Source organism: Hypoxylon trugodes (assembly GCF_022578975.1).
Source record: "Hypoxylon trugodes strain CBS 135444 unplaced genomic scaffold F4822scaffold_6, whole genome shotgun sequence".
NCBI lineage: Eukaryota > Fungi > Ascomycota > Sordariomycetes > Xylariales > Hypoxylaceae > Hypoxylon > Hypoxylon trugodes.
Window position 1 is genome coordinate 1,083,568 of NW_026250021.1, and position 16,930 is coordinate 1,100,497.

The following is a 16,930-nucleotide window of genomic DNA, read 5'->3' on the forward strand; positions in this document are numbered from 1 at the left end:
TATCAATCGATGAAGTATAAGAAACATTCGAAAAGTGTAGTAGCACGAGTGTGGGCTATTGGGTCATCGTGTTCTCTCCCTCCTCCATCTTACATCTTACTGGAACGTCCCGGACAAATGACAGAAGGGGTGACGCAAGGACTTCCAATGTTTCGATACCACACACGTTCTACATATACGACGGGTCTCTGAATAAATAATTAATAGAAAATTAAAGGAAAGAATTGAATCGACGACCAACCGAACGAAGCAGACGCAAATACATACAGGCAAACAAACATTATTATTACATATGTATTAAAAACTTGCCCGGGCCGACTCCACTTGACCTACAACGCTAAATGACTGCTTCATCCGGCTGTATTGCTAATACCTTAGCTTTTCGCACAACCGAGATCTATCAGCACGCCCCCCTCATTTTCTTTCATTTTCATGTGCGGCCTCGTGCCGTCCGTCTTCCGGGAATATTGGAAAAGACTCGTCCACCCCTACAGCGGCACAAGAATAGGCTTAAGTGGATGTAGCGAATCTATGCCCGCGGGGCATATTGCTGTCAATACAAGGCCAGTTTTAAATTACTTGCTCAATAAATTCTTCTCTGATGCCATTTCACGGGACCATGGTGAATCGTGCCTGATGATAGATGTCTTTCGATTCGGGCACGTTTTTTTCTCGACCACGATGGACCGTGTCAAAGTCCTTGGAGGTACGACACTGACAAGGCGATTGCTAACTACACGGCACTCTTAAGTTTACACTCTATCCTGTTCTTTTCTACTGCCTTCGCACATTTAACAATAACCCAAAGTGCCATCGCCAAGAGATCGAGTGGTGCTCCGACGAATATAGAGGAGGGAAGGCAAATTGGGCGAGACCAACCGATCGACCCGGATATCAACTCAATATTCTTTTGATTTGCCCCTGCTGTATTCCCACCAGGTTTTTTCTTCCCCTTTCAAGGGCTTATTTACATACATATGTATATATTATAGTCATATATACACGCGGATATAGTTTTGGACGGGATATATCTAAAGTATTAAGCATACATGTATGAAGACGAGTACGAAAAGTCATATCATTTCTAGGATTGATTGTTCAATGTTGTATGTACAGAGATGTATGTAGTAGGTAAAGGTAACCTATAGTAAGTACATTATCTCTAGACAACCTTACGTTAAATTCAAAAAATGTGTTGAATGCCATGGAAAGCAACATTGACCCCCTCGTTCTTCCCTCCATCGGCCCATCCCATACTCTCTCCCTATCTTATCCAGAGCAATTGAACGTACCATCCTGGAAAAGTGTGGCTCTAATGTATGTCTATATGCATGTAGGTAAAGTGTATGTGGGAAGGTACAGGAAAATGTAGGAAGGAACATCGATTTGAAAGGTGTAGATTAGTAGATTAGAGTAGGTAGGTAGGGTATTAGGTAGGGTACAATAAGGTAGGTAGGTACATGTAGGTGTGGTGGATTTGTATGGATTTGTATGGGATGTACATATGTAACCCGCCAATAGGGCTAGATTGGCTATGACTATTCGCTCAGCACCTGCCTCCTCCTGCCCCCCTCTCAAAAGTCCGAAACCCACTAGGCCTAGTATTGGGGCCCCCCTGATTGTGCTGGGGCTCCCTGTGCCGAACCCGTAAAAGCCACTAGCCACTGAAACTAGAACGGCTGTTTTCCAACCTACCAGTCTAATACCTAACACCTAACATCCATAGTACTGTACAATCCTTTCGCTGTTCTGGCGGCTTTATTCACCTGTTTACCACCAACACTACCTGCACTACCTGCACTACCTACATTCTACACTACACTACTACCAAAACACAAACCAACGGACAACTTGCAATTGGGACCCTCGATCGACCGGACTCGATAGGACGTCACTCGAACCGCGAAAGTCTTATCACAATCATTCGGCACGTTTTTTTTTTAATCTAGTAAACTCGATGACATTCTGGCGTCAAGGTTGTCGTTGGTCGTGCATCTGATGCTGCTGCACGGCGTCTTCGCCCTTCCTTCGCTCCGCTGAAGCAATCTCCCTTGAATCCCCTTTCGCAGCAATGGGTGGTTTCGACAACAACAAATCGTCTGAATTGGGCCGCGGCTCATCTCTTAGAGCATCTGTAAGATTTTCTAATGTTCCGGCCGACGACGATGATTACGACCTTCAGGCAATGGGAATTGCGGATGGGTTTCGCCCTGTAGAAGTCCAACATAACGATCCCTCGAGACCCTCGTCGACACAACAGGACGTTCCCATTTCGCAAATACCACCGCCACGACCTTCGAGTATCACAAAACCGCATCGACGGGAAGAATCTTTGTCTCTACAACACGATGGCTCCTCTACTGAACCCGATAGCGATAGAACGCCAAGTAGAGTCTCGACGGTCTCGACGGCTTCCCCCTTTGTCGACCCCGAAGATTCCTATGAAGGCCCATCTGGTCCATCGCATCCCTACCAGATGTACCCACAAGATGTACGAGTAGCACGAACAGCCAGTCTAGCGACCACATCAACAGCACCAATCTCTGAACGGTCATACAATGGTCCACGCGGGCCGGCGCATCCGTACAGCATATACCCGCAAAACACAATCCCGGAAGCAGATGGAATGCGTAATCGAACCGCGCAGGGGGAAATTAATGTCGGGTTTCCTGGGACAACGGACAATTATCAACGAAGAATTGGACCAGATGGAGAAGACGTGGCGGATCTAATTGGCCCCGACGGTCATACAGAACAATTACCACCTTACACGAGATACCCAGAGGAAACGTACAACAGAAAAGCACTAGGAATAGAAACACCTCAACCGGCGCCTGTGCAACCGATGTTGGCCATCCCAGGTGCCGGAGGTATTGGAGTAGCCACCCGGAATCCGGAATTCGCGTCCACAGAAGACTTAGGCAACCTGAACTCGCCTCAATCCCGACAATCCGTTCGGAGTTTCACGTCCGACGGCAGTCAACGCGAACTAACCGCGGCTACTCGGCCAGACAAAGAAGAAGTTACAGATGAGAAAAGATTGTCCAAGGATTGGCAAACAACGGCCAAGAGGCGAGTCTGGGGTATTATCCCTTGTTGGGCCATCATTCTCGCGTCTATTGTCCTTGTGTTGATGGGAGTAATTCTTGGTGCTGTCATTGGCACGTTGGCCAACCCTCATGTGAAAAAACCTCAGCCTCCAGATAGGTACGAATTTTCCATTACTACATACCGCCCTTTCAGCCTTTAATGCTAAACTTATTCTTACAGGCCACCATCACCAGTAATATCTCCCGGTAATTGGGATACACAACCACTCAGTACCCTCCCTCCCGATTTACCGCCCCTACCGGAGGGCAATTTTTCTATGTTTTTGGGCAGGAATAATCGAATATCTAATACCTGCTTTAGCGACCCAACGCTAGCCCAAGCGTGGAGTTGCGATCTCACATTTTCCCAACTTGCTATGTCAATAAAAAAACTAACCGGCCAACCAAATATATCCGATTATTCCTTCGGGTTCTTGTATAATGATTCGTCCAGTTTAAAGAACAACGTCTACTCTTACGGGGTGCAACCACCCGATATCACTGACATGAAGCTGAAACTTGTCAGTGATGTCAACGAGGCTTCTCGAGGTCCAGCATGGAACTTCGAGGTAGGCTATAATAAAACCGTCATCGTCCCCGAACCATTCATATCAGCTGGCTCAGCCTCACCCTCGTCGAGTCAGAAGCGCCGTCGAATGCTATTTGGTGGCGACTTCAAAAGGAAACAGGCCCAAATCGGCGAACAGCCATGGATTTGTCATTGGGATAATACCATCATGGAAGCATTTATCTATGCGGGCCAAAATAACAGCTATAGCCACCCAATGGACCCAGGTCAAATTACGAATGCTCCCACTGCGTCGGGTAGCAACGGTGGCGGTGGTCCGGCTCCGACACCCACTCCTGGAGCAGCGGACGCAGGAAACGGCGGCGAATTTGGGGGGCCATCGCAAGGACCGCATGGAGATCCTCAGGACTTCCACACTTCTGCTTCGGCTAGCGATGGAGCTGCCACAGCGACTTCCGCTTCTCCCCCAGCACCCTCGTTCGACAAAGGCCTCCCCATGCCTTTTAGCCCCGCGCCGATATATCCGCGAGTTGTGAAAGTTGAAGAGCGTCGTAATAGTGCTTCAACGTCGACTAAGCCGTGGTGTCGTAAGGTTCGAATTGTTGGTGATAATCAGGAGGCGGTGCCGGTTTTGGACGCGAACCAGAACCCGATCGAAATCTATATCAACGAAAACGAAGGCGGTGATGATGATGATTCAGGGGAATCAAAACGAAACGATTTTGACCATTATCTTGGAATCCGAAATAGTGCTAAAGGCACCGATATGAGCGAATGTGGTTGTATATGGTGGCTCTCCTGAACGCCGGAACCTTATGCGAAGTATCGAGAGTTCTCGCGCTTCGTGTGTATTTCAAGTGAATAAAGCGAAAATACCAATCTATTACTGTATATAGCATCACATTCTTATTTTTTGGTTTTCTTGCGAGACAGCGCATATATGTTCCGGCGTTCAGGAGAGACGAGATGAGCTTCGCTCAGACGGGTTATTTATTGTCCAAGTTTGAAAGGAAAAAAATTAGCGCGGATAGTTTTCTTGCCCTTCCCCCCTATTTTTTGTTTTGGCCATGGACTGCGTATCGCAGCCTGACGACGCGTGTTTTGGGGGGAGGGGCTTTCGGCGTTTTGGGTATACACGATGGAAGGGAAATCAAACTGCTTTTCCTTTCGGTATCGTGTTAATAGGATCGGCATATTCCTTTTCCTCATCGTCATCGTCGTCCTCATCATCTATTGTTATAAATGTCTAGGGATGTTATGTTATTGGGTTGTTATATATAGGTCTATATATACATATACATATATAGTGCATATATCAAGATACCTCATGGCCTCACGCTGCGTATGATCGCTTATGGGTATCGTGGTTATCTGTATTTGTAGTGATGTTTGGGTAGGTAGGTCTGAGATACTTTAGATGATTTCAATATACGAGGTACAGATTAAGACCACGTGCAATAATAGCTTTTACACTTAGTTGTCTAAATAGTATATGCCTCGGAGATGAAGGTATTCGTATATGGATGATTCAATACTCCCGAAACGATCCTATAAGAAATATATTGAGTAATTCAAATAATAGTACGGTAATCGGGACTAGACTATGTGAGGGCCCTCGTTGCATCTTTGAACTTAGTAGGTTGAATATGTATTACTTTGGGTCTGTTATTCCAAATATAGTGGAATTGGGGTATCTTCAATTTGAATTAGAGCCTGGTAAGACCTCTCTTCTAACCTGCCAAAATGTCGAGTCCATCATGAATGACTTTCCTTTCCTTTCTCCTTGTCTTCCTTGGCCTCTCTCTCTTCACCACCAACATTCACACCAAACTCGCCAGCAAGTCCATCCAAGAAATTCTCCGCCAACTTCTCAGCACGCTTAGCCCCAATCTTCGCCCTCCTCTCCTCAATCTCCCTCCGTCTAGCCTCACGCGCCCCATCCCTCTCCCTCCTCACCTTTTCCGTATTATCCCTCTCCTTCTCCAGCGCCTGCATCTCCTCCTTTCTCACCCCCTCCTCCCTACTAAACTGATAAAATCCCACCCCCTTAGTCCGTATCTCCGCATTCCCATCAAAATGCGTATCAGGCGGTGGCGTAGGGGATTTATCCCGTTTCGCCGCTAGATCAGCCATGCGATCCAGTGTATTATCCCCAGGATCGAAAGCCGCGGATTGTATGACGTCGCCGTAGATAACGCGCTCGGGAGCACGCGTCGGTTTCGCGGCCATGGATTCTAATTCCAAAGCACCGAGAGCACTGCGCTTGCTACGCCGTTCCAAACGCGTGGCTTCGGAGCGCGGGATGTGACGCGTGCGGCCGAATTCGTCTTTGAAATCTACCATTTCTTCCTCGCCTTCTTCTTCGGAATCGGAGTTGTCGGTGCCGGAAGAGGAGTAGTGGTCTGCGTTTGAATCGGGATGGCGCTCGGCCCATTTCCGGTCGAAGTCGACGAGGGGCGCTGTTTCTCCTTCTTTGGGCACGTAGTCACCGCGTTTCATGGCTGCGTAGAGACGCGCTTTTTCTTCCATTCGCCGACGCGCGCGGGCTAGGTCGCGTTTTTCATCTTCGGTGCCTTGCGGGTCTTTGAGGGTGAGCTTTGCGCCGCCCCTACCATCCTCTCCATCATCTTTGGCATTTTGGTTGGTACTAGCTTTCCGCTTCGCTTTGATGGAGAAGATGTCGTCTTTTGTCTTGGATGGGCGGGCGCGGCCCGAAGATACCGAGGGGGTGGATGTGGATGTGGTTGGGGATTGGTGTTGTCCAGAGCCCGCGGAGGAGAGGAGGGATGTGAGTTGCGAGGCGAAATCGAGGGAGCTAGAGAGCGGGATCTCTTTCTTTTGGCGCTTGGCGGGTCGTTGCTCGTAAAGGTTCGGGTCTTGTGGCATGATGGATGGGGGATTTGGGTTGTTGGCCGCGGAGAAGAGGTAATATGGTAATATCAAATCCCGAGGTGAATGAATGATGTTAGAGAAAGTTGACGAAGTTAATTATTCCCGTCCACTAAGACAACGTTAGGTGAGTTAGCACGTTGGTAGGTGGCACCGCCGCTAGGTACCCTATCTCCACTATAATTCCAGGCGGATGGCTCCTTGAAAATACCCCGCGATCGGCCTTCTAGAAATCTACCTCATAAATTTACCCCACGTCCGTCGCAGTCAAAAACATCTAAACACTGAAGCAACAAGATTCAATCATAATAACAGACCAAAAACAATTGGTCGGGAACATGGCTGCAACTAATAAGGTCTTTATTGCCATCATAGGTAAGCTACCTGTCCTACATAGAACAACGAAAACGTCAGAAAAATAGCTCGATTGACTAATTTATTTCTTACTAAACAGGCGCTGGAGGTGTTGGCAAATGTTTCCTTTCGCAACTCGAAGCCCTATCGAAGCGACGCCCGACACCAAAGCTTAGTCTCTGCTATATTTCTACTAGCAAGAAAGCTCTCTTTAACGACAACTTCTTCATCGATATTAAGAACGTCCTCCAAGAACTCGACTCCTCGACCAAGCCCCCTCTAAACTTGCCTCAGGTAGCAGATTACTTAGCTGCAGCGCCTTCCAAAGTCATTCTTGTGGACAACACCAGCTCGCAGGATGTGGCGAATACCTATCCCCTCTTCCTGAGCCGCGGCATCAGCATAGTTACTCCCAACAAGAAGGCGTTCTCCGGATCATACAAGCTATGGCAGGATATCTTCACAGCTGCTGCTACATCTGGGGCTAAGGTGTACCACGAATCCTCGGTTGGAGCTGGACTCCCGGTTATCTCAACACTAAAGGACCTAGTGGATACCGGTGATGAGGTTACTAAGATCGAGGGTGTATTCAGCGGAACCATGTCTTTCCTCTTCAATTCGTTTGCCCCTGTCGAGGGATCTGGTGGCCAATGGTCTGCCGAGGTCAAGAAGGCGAAGGAGTTGGGTTACACAGAGCCAGATCCTCGGGACGATCTAAACGGATTCGATGTTGCCAGGAAGCTGACCATACTTGCGCGATTGGCCGGTCTGCCTGTTGAGTCACCCACCTCTTTCCCCGTGCAGAGTTTGATCCCGAAGGAATTGGAATCTGTCGCTAGCGGTGACGAGTTCTTGCAAAAACTACCCGAATTTGATTCTCAAATGGAGGAAACAAGAGTCGCGGCGCAAAATCAAGGCAAGGTGGTAAGGTTTGTCGGAAGCATTGACGTTGCCACTCAGGATGTCAAGGTCGGTCTAGAAATGTTCGATAAATCGCACCCGATCGCGGCGCTAAAGGGGAGCGATAACATTATTAGTTTCTACACGAAACGATATGGTGCAAACCCGCTCATTATACAAGGCGCTGGCGCAGGAGGCGAGGTGACGGCGATGGGAGTCACTAGCGATTTGCTTAAAGTACTGTCTCAAATTTCGTAGATAAAAGTTGAGGTACAAAAATTCTATCGATATTCTATTAAGTATTATTGTCGCATTCTATATTGGAGGAGCCGGTTTTATTGTTCTTTCGTCAATCGTCTGTGTGTTCTGAGCGTTTGGGCCGCCTCTGGCTCGTGGCCGACTTAGTAGCAAAAGACGTTGCGGAGCCAGTCGGTTTTGAGTTGGTTTTCCTTTCTGTAGTTTGGGAAGAGATGCGACTCGATCGTGATGCATCCTTAGGCTGCGGTCGGTTCAGTCGCCATACCCAAAGGCAGAAGTCGAAGATGATGAGGCCGATAAGAGGCACAGCAAAGGCTAAGCTGGCTAGCTTCTAAGCGCAGTTAGTAGGCAAAGCCGAGTGTTGGTGACGATGGAGGTAGGCGCACAAAAAAGAAGGCGATCCAAGAGATGATAACCCAAACCTCATCTGGAAATAAACCAGCTTCAAGTGTATGTGTGAACCAAGTCATGGTTAAGTCTGTTGGTATTTTGTTCATTGTTGAAAACTTGACGGGCTAAGGAGGTTATCGAAGACGAATGACAACGTTGACAGCTAGTGAGGCGCGCGGTCGCGTAAACTCATCAGGCCAAGGATTAAATTATAATTAAGATCGTTAAATAATGATGCACTTCCGGAATATCCGTAACGGATAGCAAAAGTAGTAACTTTTCTTGAGACGTAGAATAAACTATGATAATAAAGATATAAAACAGCAAGTTATGTATGGTATGTCAGTTATAAAGTGGTGATATGAGAAAAGAAGGGAAGAAAAAGTTGAAGAACAAGATGGAAATGACGTTCCATCAAATAATTGTCAGCTTACGTGCATGTTAGGATGGCAAGATGTCCCTGGCGATCTGGACCTGCACCTTAAATTTTAAATTCCTTCCATATCATTACGGTCTTCCGAGGCTTGTCATGTCTCTCCGACGTGTTAGTCTACATGCTAAACATCCTACATACCTAGGTATGTACCTAAATCAGGTGTTACGACTAAGAATACTTTACTGCGGCGACTTGGACTGGATATCCATTGGGTACCTACCTAACCTGGTATTTAAGACATAATTGTATTATAATAGGCGGTTTATTGGACTTAGTAAGTCTATTTACAGCTGCATATGTACGCTATATGTACCTAAATATGTGCCTAGGTACACATTAGTTGAGCACTAAACCTGCCGAGGCAGCATAACGGCCTAGGTACTTACAGTACTTACAGCCCTGGAAATCGATTATACTCAGAAGTTTATCGGACTAGCCCGTCACACAAGCATTTAGCGTACCCAATAAGGAATGAGTTTGAAATAACGGGTTGCATACAGGAAACTGCCAACGTGATAAAGCAAAAGGTGACCACCCTATTGGAACTTCTACATCACGTACATATTTAAAAGATGTCAAGTGCTACCAAAAAGAAGGTTCAAAACTTGAAATTACACATAAATCGTAAGATACGCCTTACCACATTTGTCTTACGATCTGGAAAGATGGAATCATTAAATTATCCTTGGAATTACACACGGAATCACGGAATCATGCCGGCAATCCTATACTACGCTAGACCCGCCGACCGGTTGAACGAACCCCTCGCTCCACTATCCGTCATCTAAGATCTTTCCCTACCAAATTTCGCCCATTCTCACCGCCCCAATCCATCTATTGAAAGTATATTTACGGATATACTGGTTTTTGAGGCCAGTTTCCGAAGGCTTACCATTGCGAATGTGCATTAATATGAGAGGGATTTGATGTCTTATCCCCTCTACGCACATTTTCCATCCTTTAATTATACCTATTAGAAAATATACTTAACCCTCTAACTGACGATGGCATCACCTCCATGGGCAGGGGCTGCGAGCCACGAACAATATTTTGTCCTGCTAACAGGAGCTAATAGGTATGCTTTCCCTTCAAAAAGACATCAAGGGATCTCATATCTTAAACAAAGAATTGTATAGTGGCGTCGGTCTTGGTATTGGTCAACGAATAATCGACGAATTCCTCGCCTCTCGACCTCTATCCTCACACCTAATCCTCATTCCTACCACCCGCTCAGCTTCCAAGTCTCGCGATACCATCCTCTCCCTACGCGCCCATTTAAAAAAGACGTCGAAAAGCTCTAAACAGCTTCGAGCTCGAGCAGGCCCCGACTACGACCCCCAAAGCGCCATCTCCCGAGTTCACGTGCTTAGCGTCCAAGTCGACCTATGCGATCCCCGTTCGATATATAGCGTCGCGAAGCAATTGGTACATGGCAAAGTGAGCGATCCGACCGGTGTAATCGATGACGTGAGAATACCTCGCATCGATGTCGCGCTCTTCAACGCGGGCATCGGCGGTTGGTCTGGGCTCGATTGGCTTTGTTTAGCGAAGCAATTCGTCACAGAAGGGATCGTACAGAGCTGTACATTCCCTGCTTTCAAAATGGCAGCTGTGCCGCGTTCTGAGCTAGACACAAAGAAGCTATTAGGAAGTTCTAGCAAATCCGACCCGAAGAACCAACCGCCTAAACTAGCTGAGGTTTTTTGCGCCAACGTCTTCGGGCACTATATTCTCGCTCACGAGCTACTGCCACTTCTAAGCCGCTCGGAACCTAGCGAACCATTGGGTCGAGTTGTTTGGACGAGTAGCGTGGATGCTACACACGAACATCTCAATTTCGAGGACTTCCAGGCACGCTCGGACAAACCGCCGTACGAGAGCAGCAAGCGGATAACAGACATAATGTGTCTAACGGCGGACTTACCCAGCGTACAGAAAGTATCCACGCCATATTTTAGTTCGCCTGCCACCGCCGACAAACCCATCAAACCCCGATTCTACCTATCCCATCCCGGCGTGGTCTGTACGCCTCTATTCCCTCTCAACTGGTTCCTCTTCTATGCCTACTGCCTCGTAATGTACTTAGCCCGATGGCTAGGTTCACCCTGGCACGTCGTAGGGTCATACGCCGGTGCCGGCGCAACATCCTGGCTCGCGCTCGCGGACCAAGAAACACTCGACTCCCTACACGCCGAGCGCGTCAAATGGGGTTCCGCCGTTACGCGAATGGGACATGTCGCTCCTAAGAAGACCGAGGTCTCAGGCTGGGGTTGGGAAGGCAAGGTCGAAAACCGCGAGACCCTTAAGCGTGACGATGCCCAAGGCATCCTGCGCAAAGAAAGGGGCCGCAAGTGGAATGCCGGAGATACGACTGAAGACCTCTTAGTTGAATTCGAGGAAGAAGGACGTAATTGCTGGTCCCGACTAGAGAAGTTGCGAGAAGCCTGGGAGACCGCTCTCGGAGAACCAGAGGGCGCTGTTGCTAACGGGCATAGCGCGTAATAATGAGGAGGGCTTTATATACCCTAAAAGCAATTCCTTATCTGGACTGATAGCATTGCGAGCGGTTTACGTGCTAGTACATATGATTCAACACGATGTTCAAAACGATGATACCTCGAGCATATAATATTTAATATTTACTTATATATATTTACACACATAATATCACAAAATTCGACTAATAGTTTCTAACGACGTAATTATACTTGAATTCGCACTACCTAGATACAAGAAGGGTGTATGATAACGTGAACGCATGGATATCGTCCCCATAAACCATCCAAATTAGACAAAATTCCGCCCGCCCTATGTATAGACGCATCGCGTTCTATGTATGAAATATGTATGTAAGCATGAGTATATGACAGAGGTATATAGGTATGTTCATAATAAATATTATCCATCCATCCATCATATACAGCCCGCCTTCCTGACCTTTTCCCACCACGATCACATCACATTACCGTCATGCCACAGCCACCACCGTACCATTTCCCCCCCTATTACTCCTATCATCACTCCTCACCCTCCTTAGAACAAGTTTATCACCGCGTCCGAATAACCCTAACATCATCGGTAACGGCATGACAACAAGCGCCACGATCGCAGAGAAGACAAGAGCGTTGTACATATGAAACGGTGGGTCCGCATCAGGACCGGCCTTCAGCGCATCGCTGATAACTATAAAAACACCGCCGAACAATTGGCCTCCAGCCCAGGCGACGGTGGATGTAACTTCTGGGCTGACAGGGTGACTTAATTCGCAGAGGAATTCGAGCGCAACGGGGACTAAACCGAATGAAGCCGCACCTAGGAGACTGAGAATAACGTAGGGGCCTGCAAGGTTGCGAGTCTGGGGCATCCAGACAAAGACGAGATACGACAGAGCGATAACCGGCACGGCGATTTTAATAAACAGTAAGAATGCCTTTGTGCGATCGAGAATTGGACTTGTGATAGCAGCCGCGACAAGTCCAACGACGATAAGCAAAGCGCCTGCAATACCAGCTTCGTCGGACGAAAAGCCGTAGGGGATCATAATCTGGTTAAGCAGCGAGGATATACTGTTGAAGAAGCCGACGTAGATGGAATACGGGAATAAGATTAGCCAGATCTCGAGAGACTTTAGGAGATTCAACGAAGATCGCAGCGATGCCTTTGGCGTGTTTCCCGACGGGCCTGGAGGTGTCGGCGGTGCTGCTGGGATGATGAATGATGGTAAGGCAGCTACCGAAGACTAGATCCGGGCTTTCGTTAGCATAGACACTTGGGCAAGTGAGGTCATCACGGCGCAGATAAAGGGAGAGAACGCACAATAATAGCAACATAGAGCACGGCATTCGAGACGTCAGCCGGTCCCGAGACCATAAACGGCACGACAAGCTGGCCGAGAGCGGCCCCGAAGGGATTCGCTAGACTAGCTAGGGCGGTTGCTGTAACACGGCCTCGCTCGGTAAACCACATATCGGAGTAACGCGTAGGAGCGGCGAGCACGAACGGTTGCGCCAAACCCGTCAGGATCTGTCCGAACATGACGACGCCATATATGCCGCCATCCCGTGAATGGGAGCCGGCGTAGCGGATCCAGTTACCGACAAGAATTAATACGGCGGAGATGACAATAGATGGCTTGGGGCCCCAATGTAGGGCGTAGATAGTGACGGGAAAGATGGCGACGAAAGAAAACAAGAAGCCCGTCGAGTACCAGTTGATCGCAGACTCGGTTGTGTTATAGTATACAGCCGCATTTTGCGAGACAGGCGAGAAGGTAAGCCACTAGAGATTTAGGTCGTCAGCCTGCTTGCCCTGTCGCATTATATATGTTCTCTTGGTTCGTATCACGTCATGCCAGGCAGAGTCGCACTAAGAGGATCCAACCCCATCCTGCCGCTGCGAGGCTGTGATGCGCAAAGGCAAAAATAGAGACGAATAATGGAGAGCAAATAGAGGATGGTGTGCGACAAGATAACTACCGATTGGTAGATCTTACAACTCCTTCCCATCCTTCACCTTATTATCGATTCTTCACAAGTCGTACCTTGCAGCGTACATATGATATATATTGCCCAGACTGCAATAATATGGAATAGAATGTAACGAAATGCGATAGCGACTTACATCCCAACTAACGATAATATTCAGCAGCGTTAACTGCACGAGACCAAACCACCGCCTCTTGTACACCTTATACGTTATGCTACTACGGTCGCCGTTTTCAATCGAAGTATTATCTAGCTGCTCTTGGGACCGGCCCATAGTGACAGCAGCAGCCAGGTCGTCGCCGTCGCCGTCGGTCGATGTAGAAGCTAGGCGCAAGTGACCAGATTTTTTGCTTCTGTGCGAATGTTTGCTGCCCGAAGACCCCGAGCCGATCGGGTTGAGAGCGTATTCGTCGCGCGCCTTCTTAATAGCGTCGTTATCGTCGGCTTCGTAGTTCGTTAACGTTGTCGGCGTAACGTTCGCCTCGTCGGATCTACTACGACTACTACCGCGCGACATGATGCCCGCTGGGGGGAAGCTTCCCGTTCGTTCCGTGCCGTTCAGTCGATGGTGGTGATAGCGATAGAAGAAGCTTTGGTGTATGTATAAGTTTGGGGGCGGTACTTAGGTAGGTCGCTCCAAAAGTGTTGATCAAATGAACTGGCGAACAGACTGCGCTCGTGTATTTGCTCGTTCTCGTCTCGGTTAGCCGGGTACCCCCGCGCGTCGATCTCCAACGAACGGCCCTGACAGCCAGCCAGCTGACTTATTACAGTAAGTAAATATTGATGTCTGTGTGAATGTAAGGCAGATTCGTCGAAAAGAACGTCGTATATCGTGGCGTTCTTGGCTTCGTAGATTACTTTTTAAGGAGCGTCGAATAGTTATCTCCTACCTTCGCGTTGTACTATAGAATGCTAGAAGAAGTAAGGGAAGAAAGGGAAATTTAGCAAAGAGAGGTAATATCATGGCATGGTAAGTTCCGAAAGTAAAAAGCAACTACATGCAGACTACCTCTTCTCGGGGAAATTAATCTCGTCTACGTATACGTGTACTCGTCTCCTGTCTAAGAATCGAAGATGCGTTAAGATGTTTTACAATAAAAATAAATTCTTGCGAAGTAATTCAGGGATAAGACATAGTTTGATGGAGAGTTCAAGAGTGCTAAAGTTACCGGCAACCGTATCGACGCTTCCTAGCCTAGCAGCCCTAGTAGGTAGTACCTTACTGTTGGAGTACTAAATTGGAGACGAGGGGAACAAGCTTGGACTCCGATAGGTCAAGCCGCGAGGAGATAACCCGATTCCGTTAGTTAGGTTGTACTTTTTAGAAGCCTCGACCCTGTCAACATGTCCACCGATCATTCGGTTCTATAGCCAGCACGGAAAGGTGCGTCTAGAAGCATGGCAAGTACGAGCCAAATAGGATAAAATGTTGTAGGGTTTCAGCGTTTCACCTACCACTAGGTTTTGTCTCTTAACGACACTCGCTTCGGCTGTGATTGGGTAGTAGCTAGGGCATACCTGCCGTATTTGATCGCCGTCCCCGTGTAACACAACCCTCAAGTCTCGAAAGATTTATGCTACTGCAACCCCTAGTTGTGCACTTGTGTAACTCTATAATCGGTCCATTTATACAACTCCGACGACTTTGCTTTTCCCTCGGCCATTCTTTTTTTTTTTTTTTCTCTAACCACATGCACTTCTCCGACTTTGAATTCGAATTCCTTGATTTCTGGGCGACTTATGTAACACAACTGAACTAGGTTCATTATTGAAGGGAGGGGTTCTGAAACAATGCTCGGTATATAGAGAGGAAAGTTGGGACTATACTGTGGGTTATTATAGGCGTTCGAACAAATTGAATAGGTAATCCCTATAGAGATCCTATAGTCATAGTTTAATGACGCATTCTTCGTATATATACTATTTCGATGTCACCTTATAACATAATCTTTAGGCTATGTCATAACCTGAGCAGATCTCGATAGATGATTTCGAGATAACAAAACCTCGGTAAGAAGTTATTGTATGTTTTTTTCTCTTAATATTCCGCCATGCTATATCAGTATCTATATCACGAGCTGTTAAGGTTGAATGACTCAACTAATATTAAGACGCTTGTTGTATAGATGAGATGTTACCAGGTTTGTGTTACTATACATGCCCTAGACAGTTTTACTCCCCATACCATACCAATTCAAGATTTCACCAATACATCCGATATATTCTTATGTAACAATATAACCCAATGGCTATTGCAATCCATACCAATCAACAAGTGGCGGCCTGGTAAGAGAAAATTGAGGAACAGAGATCTATTTAAAATCTTGATAATGCAGGTTTATGGTACATAGGACAGGCGGTATGAGGTACCCCGGCCACGTATCACCACGTTGAGCCGCAAATCGTGTTACAGAACCACGACCCTCTGACGATTCGACCGGGGTCACACGACGTTGGTCGGTTACCTGATAGAGAATCCACCGGCAATTTTGTTCTAGAAGTTCTATAGATGTATCATAAGCGATACTGGTGTTTCTCGGGTTCTGTCTATTTCGTTTATTTGAGGACAGACCACAGCTTGGGGGCAGCACATTGTCCGGCGCAATGTGCGAGGTGGAAGACTGAAAGACGAAAGGTAGAATTAGCTTCATGTTTCCCGTGTGAAATCGCATCAAATTTGATGTAGGAATAATCCAGATAGTCCAGAGGGGATTTCTCACATTCTTCAACGCAGTCCTCATTAGCTTCACCGTCGTCCGATGCATTCGTAACACGCTCGACACATTCGTCGAAGTGGTGCTTGGCCGGCGCGCACTGCTTGGAGTTTTTGCATTCTGAATAGGCAATCATCAGCGATATATTCAATAGCGTTGTGGGGTCGGTATTTTCAGCAGCACGATGCCAGGCCCAAGTAACCAATAATTATCTTGCCCGAAAACGTGTGCGCCGGGTTCATGATAGTACAAACCTTCTTCAAGCTTTTCTTTCGGGTCCTCAATTTCTTCTTCGTCGTCCTCTTCCTCTTCTTCGGGTTCCTCCGAGTCGTCGGATGAATCTTCGGGCTATGACGGAATCGTTAGTAAATGTTTTAATATAATCAACGTGGGCGGGGCGCGAAGGCGTTGTAACTTTGAGCCGCGGTAGGAGCTCATAGAAGCTTATGGAATGTCGAATTGAGGTATTCTCGATGGGGAAAATATCGTACCTTATCCTCAGCTGGAGCGTCGGCTTCGGCGGTTGTCCACGGCGTAGCCGCTTCGACGAGGTCTTGAATAGTCTCCCAGATACCCATTGTGTTCGGGTGGTGGATGTCGGGCGATCGCAATGCCTTGATTTCGGAGGAATGATCGATGGTTGGTGATGAAATGCAGTCTGCAGGGAACGTTGAGCAACCGAGAAAAATAGAGCATCACCAATTGAGCCATTTTGATTGGCCGAGGCCCGCAATCTACTATCACGTGATACTTCCGCCGATCCATCCGCAAAGCTGCAGCCACACTATGGGATACAGAAATATTCAGTTTTACGTTTTACCATTTTTACGTATTAAAGTCAAGGTATCCAGCATCAAGGTTTAATGATATCATTACCTCTAGTA

The 16,930-nt window shown here is 47.4% G+C and overlaps 7 protein-coding genes across 7 annotated transcripts; 3 read left to right on the forward strand and 4 right to left on the reverse strand.

Annotated features, from left to right (window-relative positions):
* Nucleotides 1–1,647: 1,647 nt before the first annotated feature.
* On the forward strand, nt 1,648–5,064 carry F4822DRAFT_406493 (uncharacterized protein). Its single transcript, XM_051458404.1, has 2 exons — nt 1,648–3,207; nt 3,271–5,064. Exons 1-2 carry the CDS (start codon nt 2,072–2,074, stop codon nt 4,418–4,420), a joined length of 2,286 nt encoding a protein of 761 aa, XP_051313217.1. The 5' UTR covers nt 1,648–2,071; the 3' UTR covers nt 4,421–5,064.
* Nucleotides 5,065–5,165: 101 nt separating this feature from the next.
* F4822DRAFT_406496 (uncharacterized protein) lies at nt 5,166–6,657 on the reverse strand. The gene has a single exon (XM_051458405.1). The coding sequence runs from the start codon at nt 6,502–6,504 to the stop codon at nt 5,374–5,376; it is 1,131 nt and encodes a 376-aa protein (XP_051313218.1). The 5' UTR covers nt 6,505–6,657; the 3' UTR covers nt 5,166–5,373.
* A 188-nt stretch (nt 6,658–6,845) lies between these two features.
* Nucleotides 6,846–8,048, forward strand: F4822DRAFT_444143 (homoserine dehydrogenase-domain-containing protein; the record flags this gene model as incomplete). Its single annotated transcript, XM_051463191.1, has 2 exons — nt 6,846–6,882; nt 6,962–8,048. The coding sequence occupies 2 exons, from the start codon at nt 6,846–6,848 to the stop codon at nt 8,017–8,019; spliced, it is 1,095 nt and encodes a 364-aa protein (XP_051313219.1). The 3' UTR covers nt 8,020–8,048.
* A 16-nt stretch (nt 8,049–8,064) lies between these two features.
* F4822DRAFT_282744 (uncharacterized protein) lies at nt 8,065–8,689 on the reverse strand. The gene is made up of 2 exons (XM_051454905.1): nt 8,406–8,689; nt 8,065–8,350 (listed from the first exon to the last, which is right to left on the reverse strand). The coding sequence occupies exons 1-2, from the start codon at nt 8,514–8,516 to the stop codon at nt 8,111–8,113; spliced, it is 351 nt and encodes a 116-aa protein (XP_051313220.1). The 5' UTR covers nt 8,517–8,689; the 3' UTR covers nt 8,065–8,110.
* Nucleotides 8,690–9,403: 714 nt separating this feature from the next.
* On the forward strand, nt 9,404–11,531 carry F4822DRAFT_406502 (uncharacterized protein). Its single transcript, XM_051458406.1, has 2 exons — nt 9,404–9,920; nt 9,982–11,531. The coding sequence occupies exons 1-2, from the start codon at nt 9,850–9,852 to the stop codon at nt 11,345–11,347; spliced, it is 1,437 nt and encodes a 478-aa protein (XP_051313221.1). The 5' UTR covers nt 9,404–9,849; the 3' UTR covers nt 11,348–11,531.
* F4822DRAFT_406504 (MFS general substrate transporter) lies at nt 11,532–14,467 on the reverse strand. The gene is made up of 3 exons (XM_051458407.1): nt 13,466–14,467; nt 12,662–13,123; nt 11,532–12,584 (listed from the first exon to the last, which is right to left on the reverse strand). Exons 1-3 carry the CDS (start codon nt 13,844–13,846, stop codon nt 11,814–11,816), a joined length of 1,614 nt encoding a protein of 537 aa, XP_051313222.1. The 5' UTR covers nt 13,847–14,467; the 3' UTR covers nt 11,532–11,813.
* Nucleotides 14,468–15,888: 1,421 nt separating this feature from the next.
* Nucleotides 15,889–16,624, reverse strand: F4822DRAFT_430197 (Non-heme 11 kDa protein of cytochrome bc1 complex; the record flags this gene model as incomplete). Its single annotated transcript, XM_051461241.1, has 3 exons — nt 15,889–16,166; nt 16,301–16,394; nt 16,538–16,624. The coding sequence occupies 3 exons, from the start codon at nt 16,622–16,624 to the stop codon at nt 15,889–15,891; spliced, it is 459 nt and encodes a 152-aa protein (XP_051313223.1).
* Nucleotides 16,625–16,930: the final 306 nt, after the last annotated feature.

Bases quoted from the DNA above. Each gene is read 5' to 3' on its own strand.
- F4822DRAFT_406504 (XM_051458407.1), bottom strand. From the start codon at position 13,846: ATGTCGCGCGGTAGTAGTCGTAGTAGATCCGACGAGGCGAACGTTACG. The intron at 13,124-13,465 runs GTAAGTCGCTAT...CTAAATCTCTAG, and splicing joins ATATTATCGTTAGTTGGGAT to TGGCTTACCTTCTCGCCTGT. The intron at 12,585-12,661 runs GTGCGTTCTCTC...GCCCGGATCTAG, and splicing joins TGCTCTATGTTGCTATTATT to TCTTCGGTAGCTGCCTTACC.
- F4822DRAFT_406496 (XM_051458405.1), bottom strand. From the start codon at position 6,504: ATGCCACAAGACCCGAACCTTTACGAGCAACGACCCGCCAAGCGCCAA.
- F4822DRAFT_406502 (XM_051458406.1), top strand. From the start codon at position 9,850: ATGGCATCACCTCCATGGGCAGGGGCTGCGAGCCACGAACAATATTTT. The intron at 9,921-9,981 runs GTATGCTTTCCC...AGAATTGTATAG, and splicing joins CTGCTAACAGGAGCTAATAG to TGGCGTCGGTCTTGGTATTG.
- F4822DRAFT_406493 (XM_051458404.1), top strand. From the start codon at position 2,072: ATGGGTGGTTTCGACAACAACAAATCGTCTGAATTGGGCCGCGGCTCA. The intron at 3,208-3,270 runs GTACGAATTTTC...TTATTCTTACAG, and splicing joins AAACCTCAGCCTCCAGATAG to GCCACCATCACCAGTAATAT.
- F4822DRAFT_282744 (XM_051454905.1), bottom strand. From the start codon at position 8,516: ATGAACAAAATACCAACAGACTTAACCATGACTTGGTTCACACATACA. The intron at 8,351-8,405 runs GTGCGCCTACCT...AACTGCGCTTAG, and splicing joins CTTGGATCGCCTTCTTTTTT to AAGCTAGCCAGCTTAGCCTT.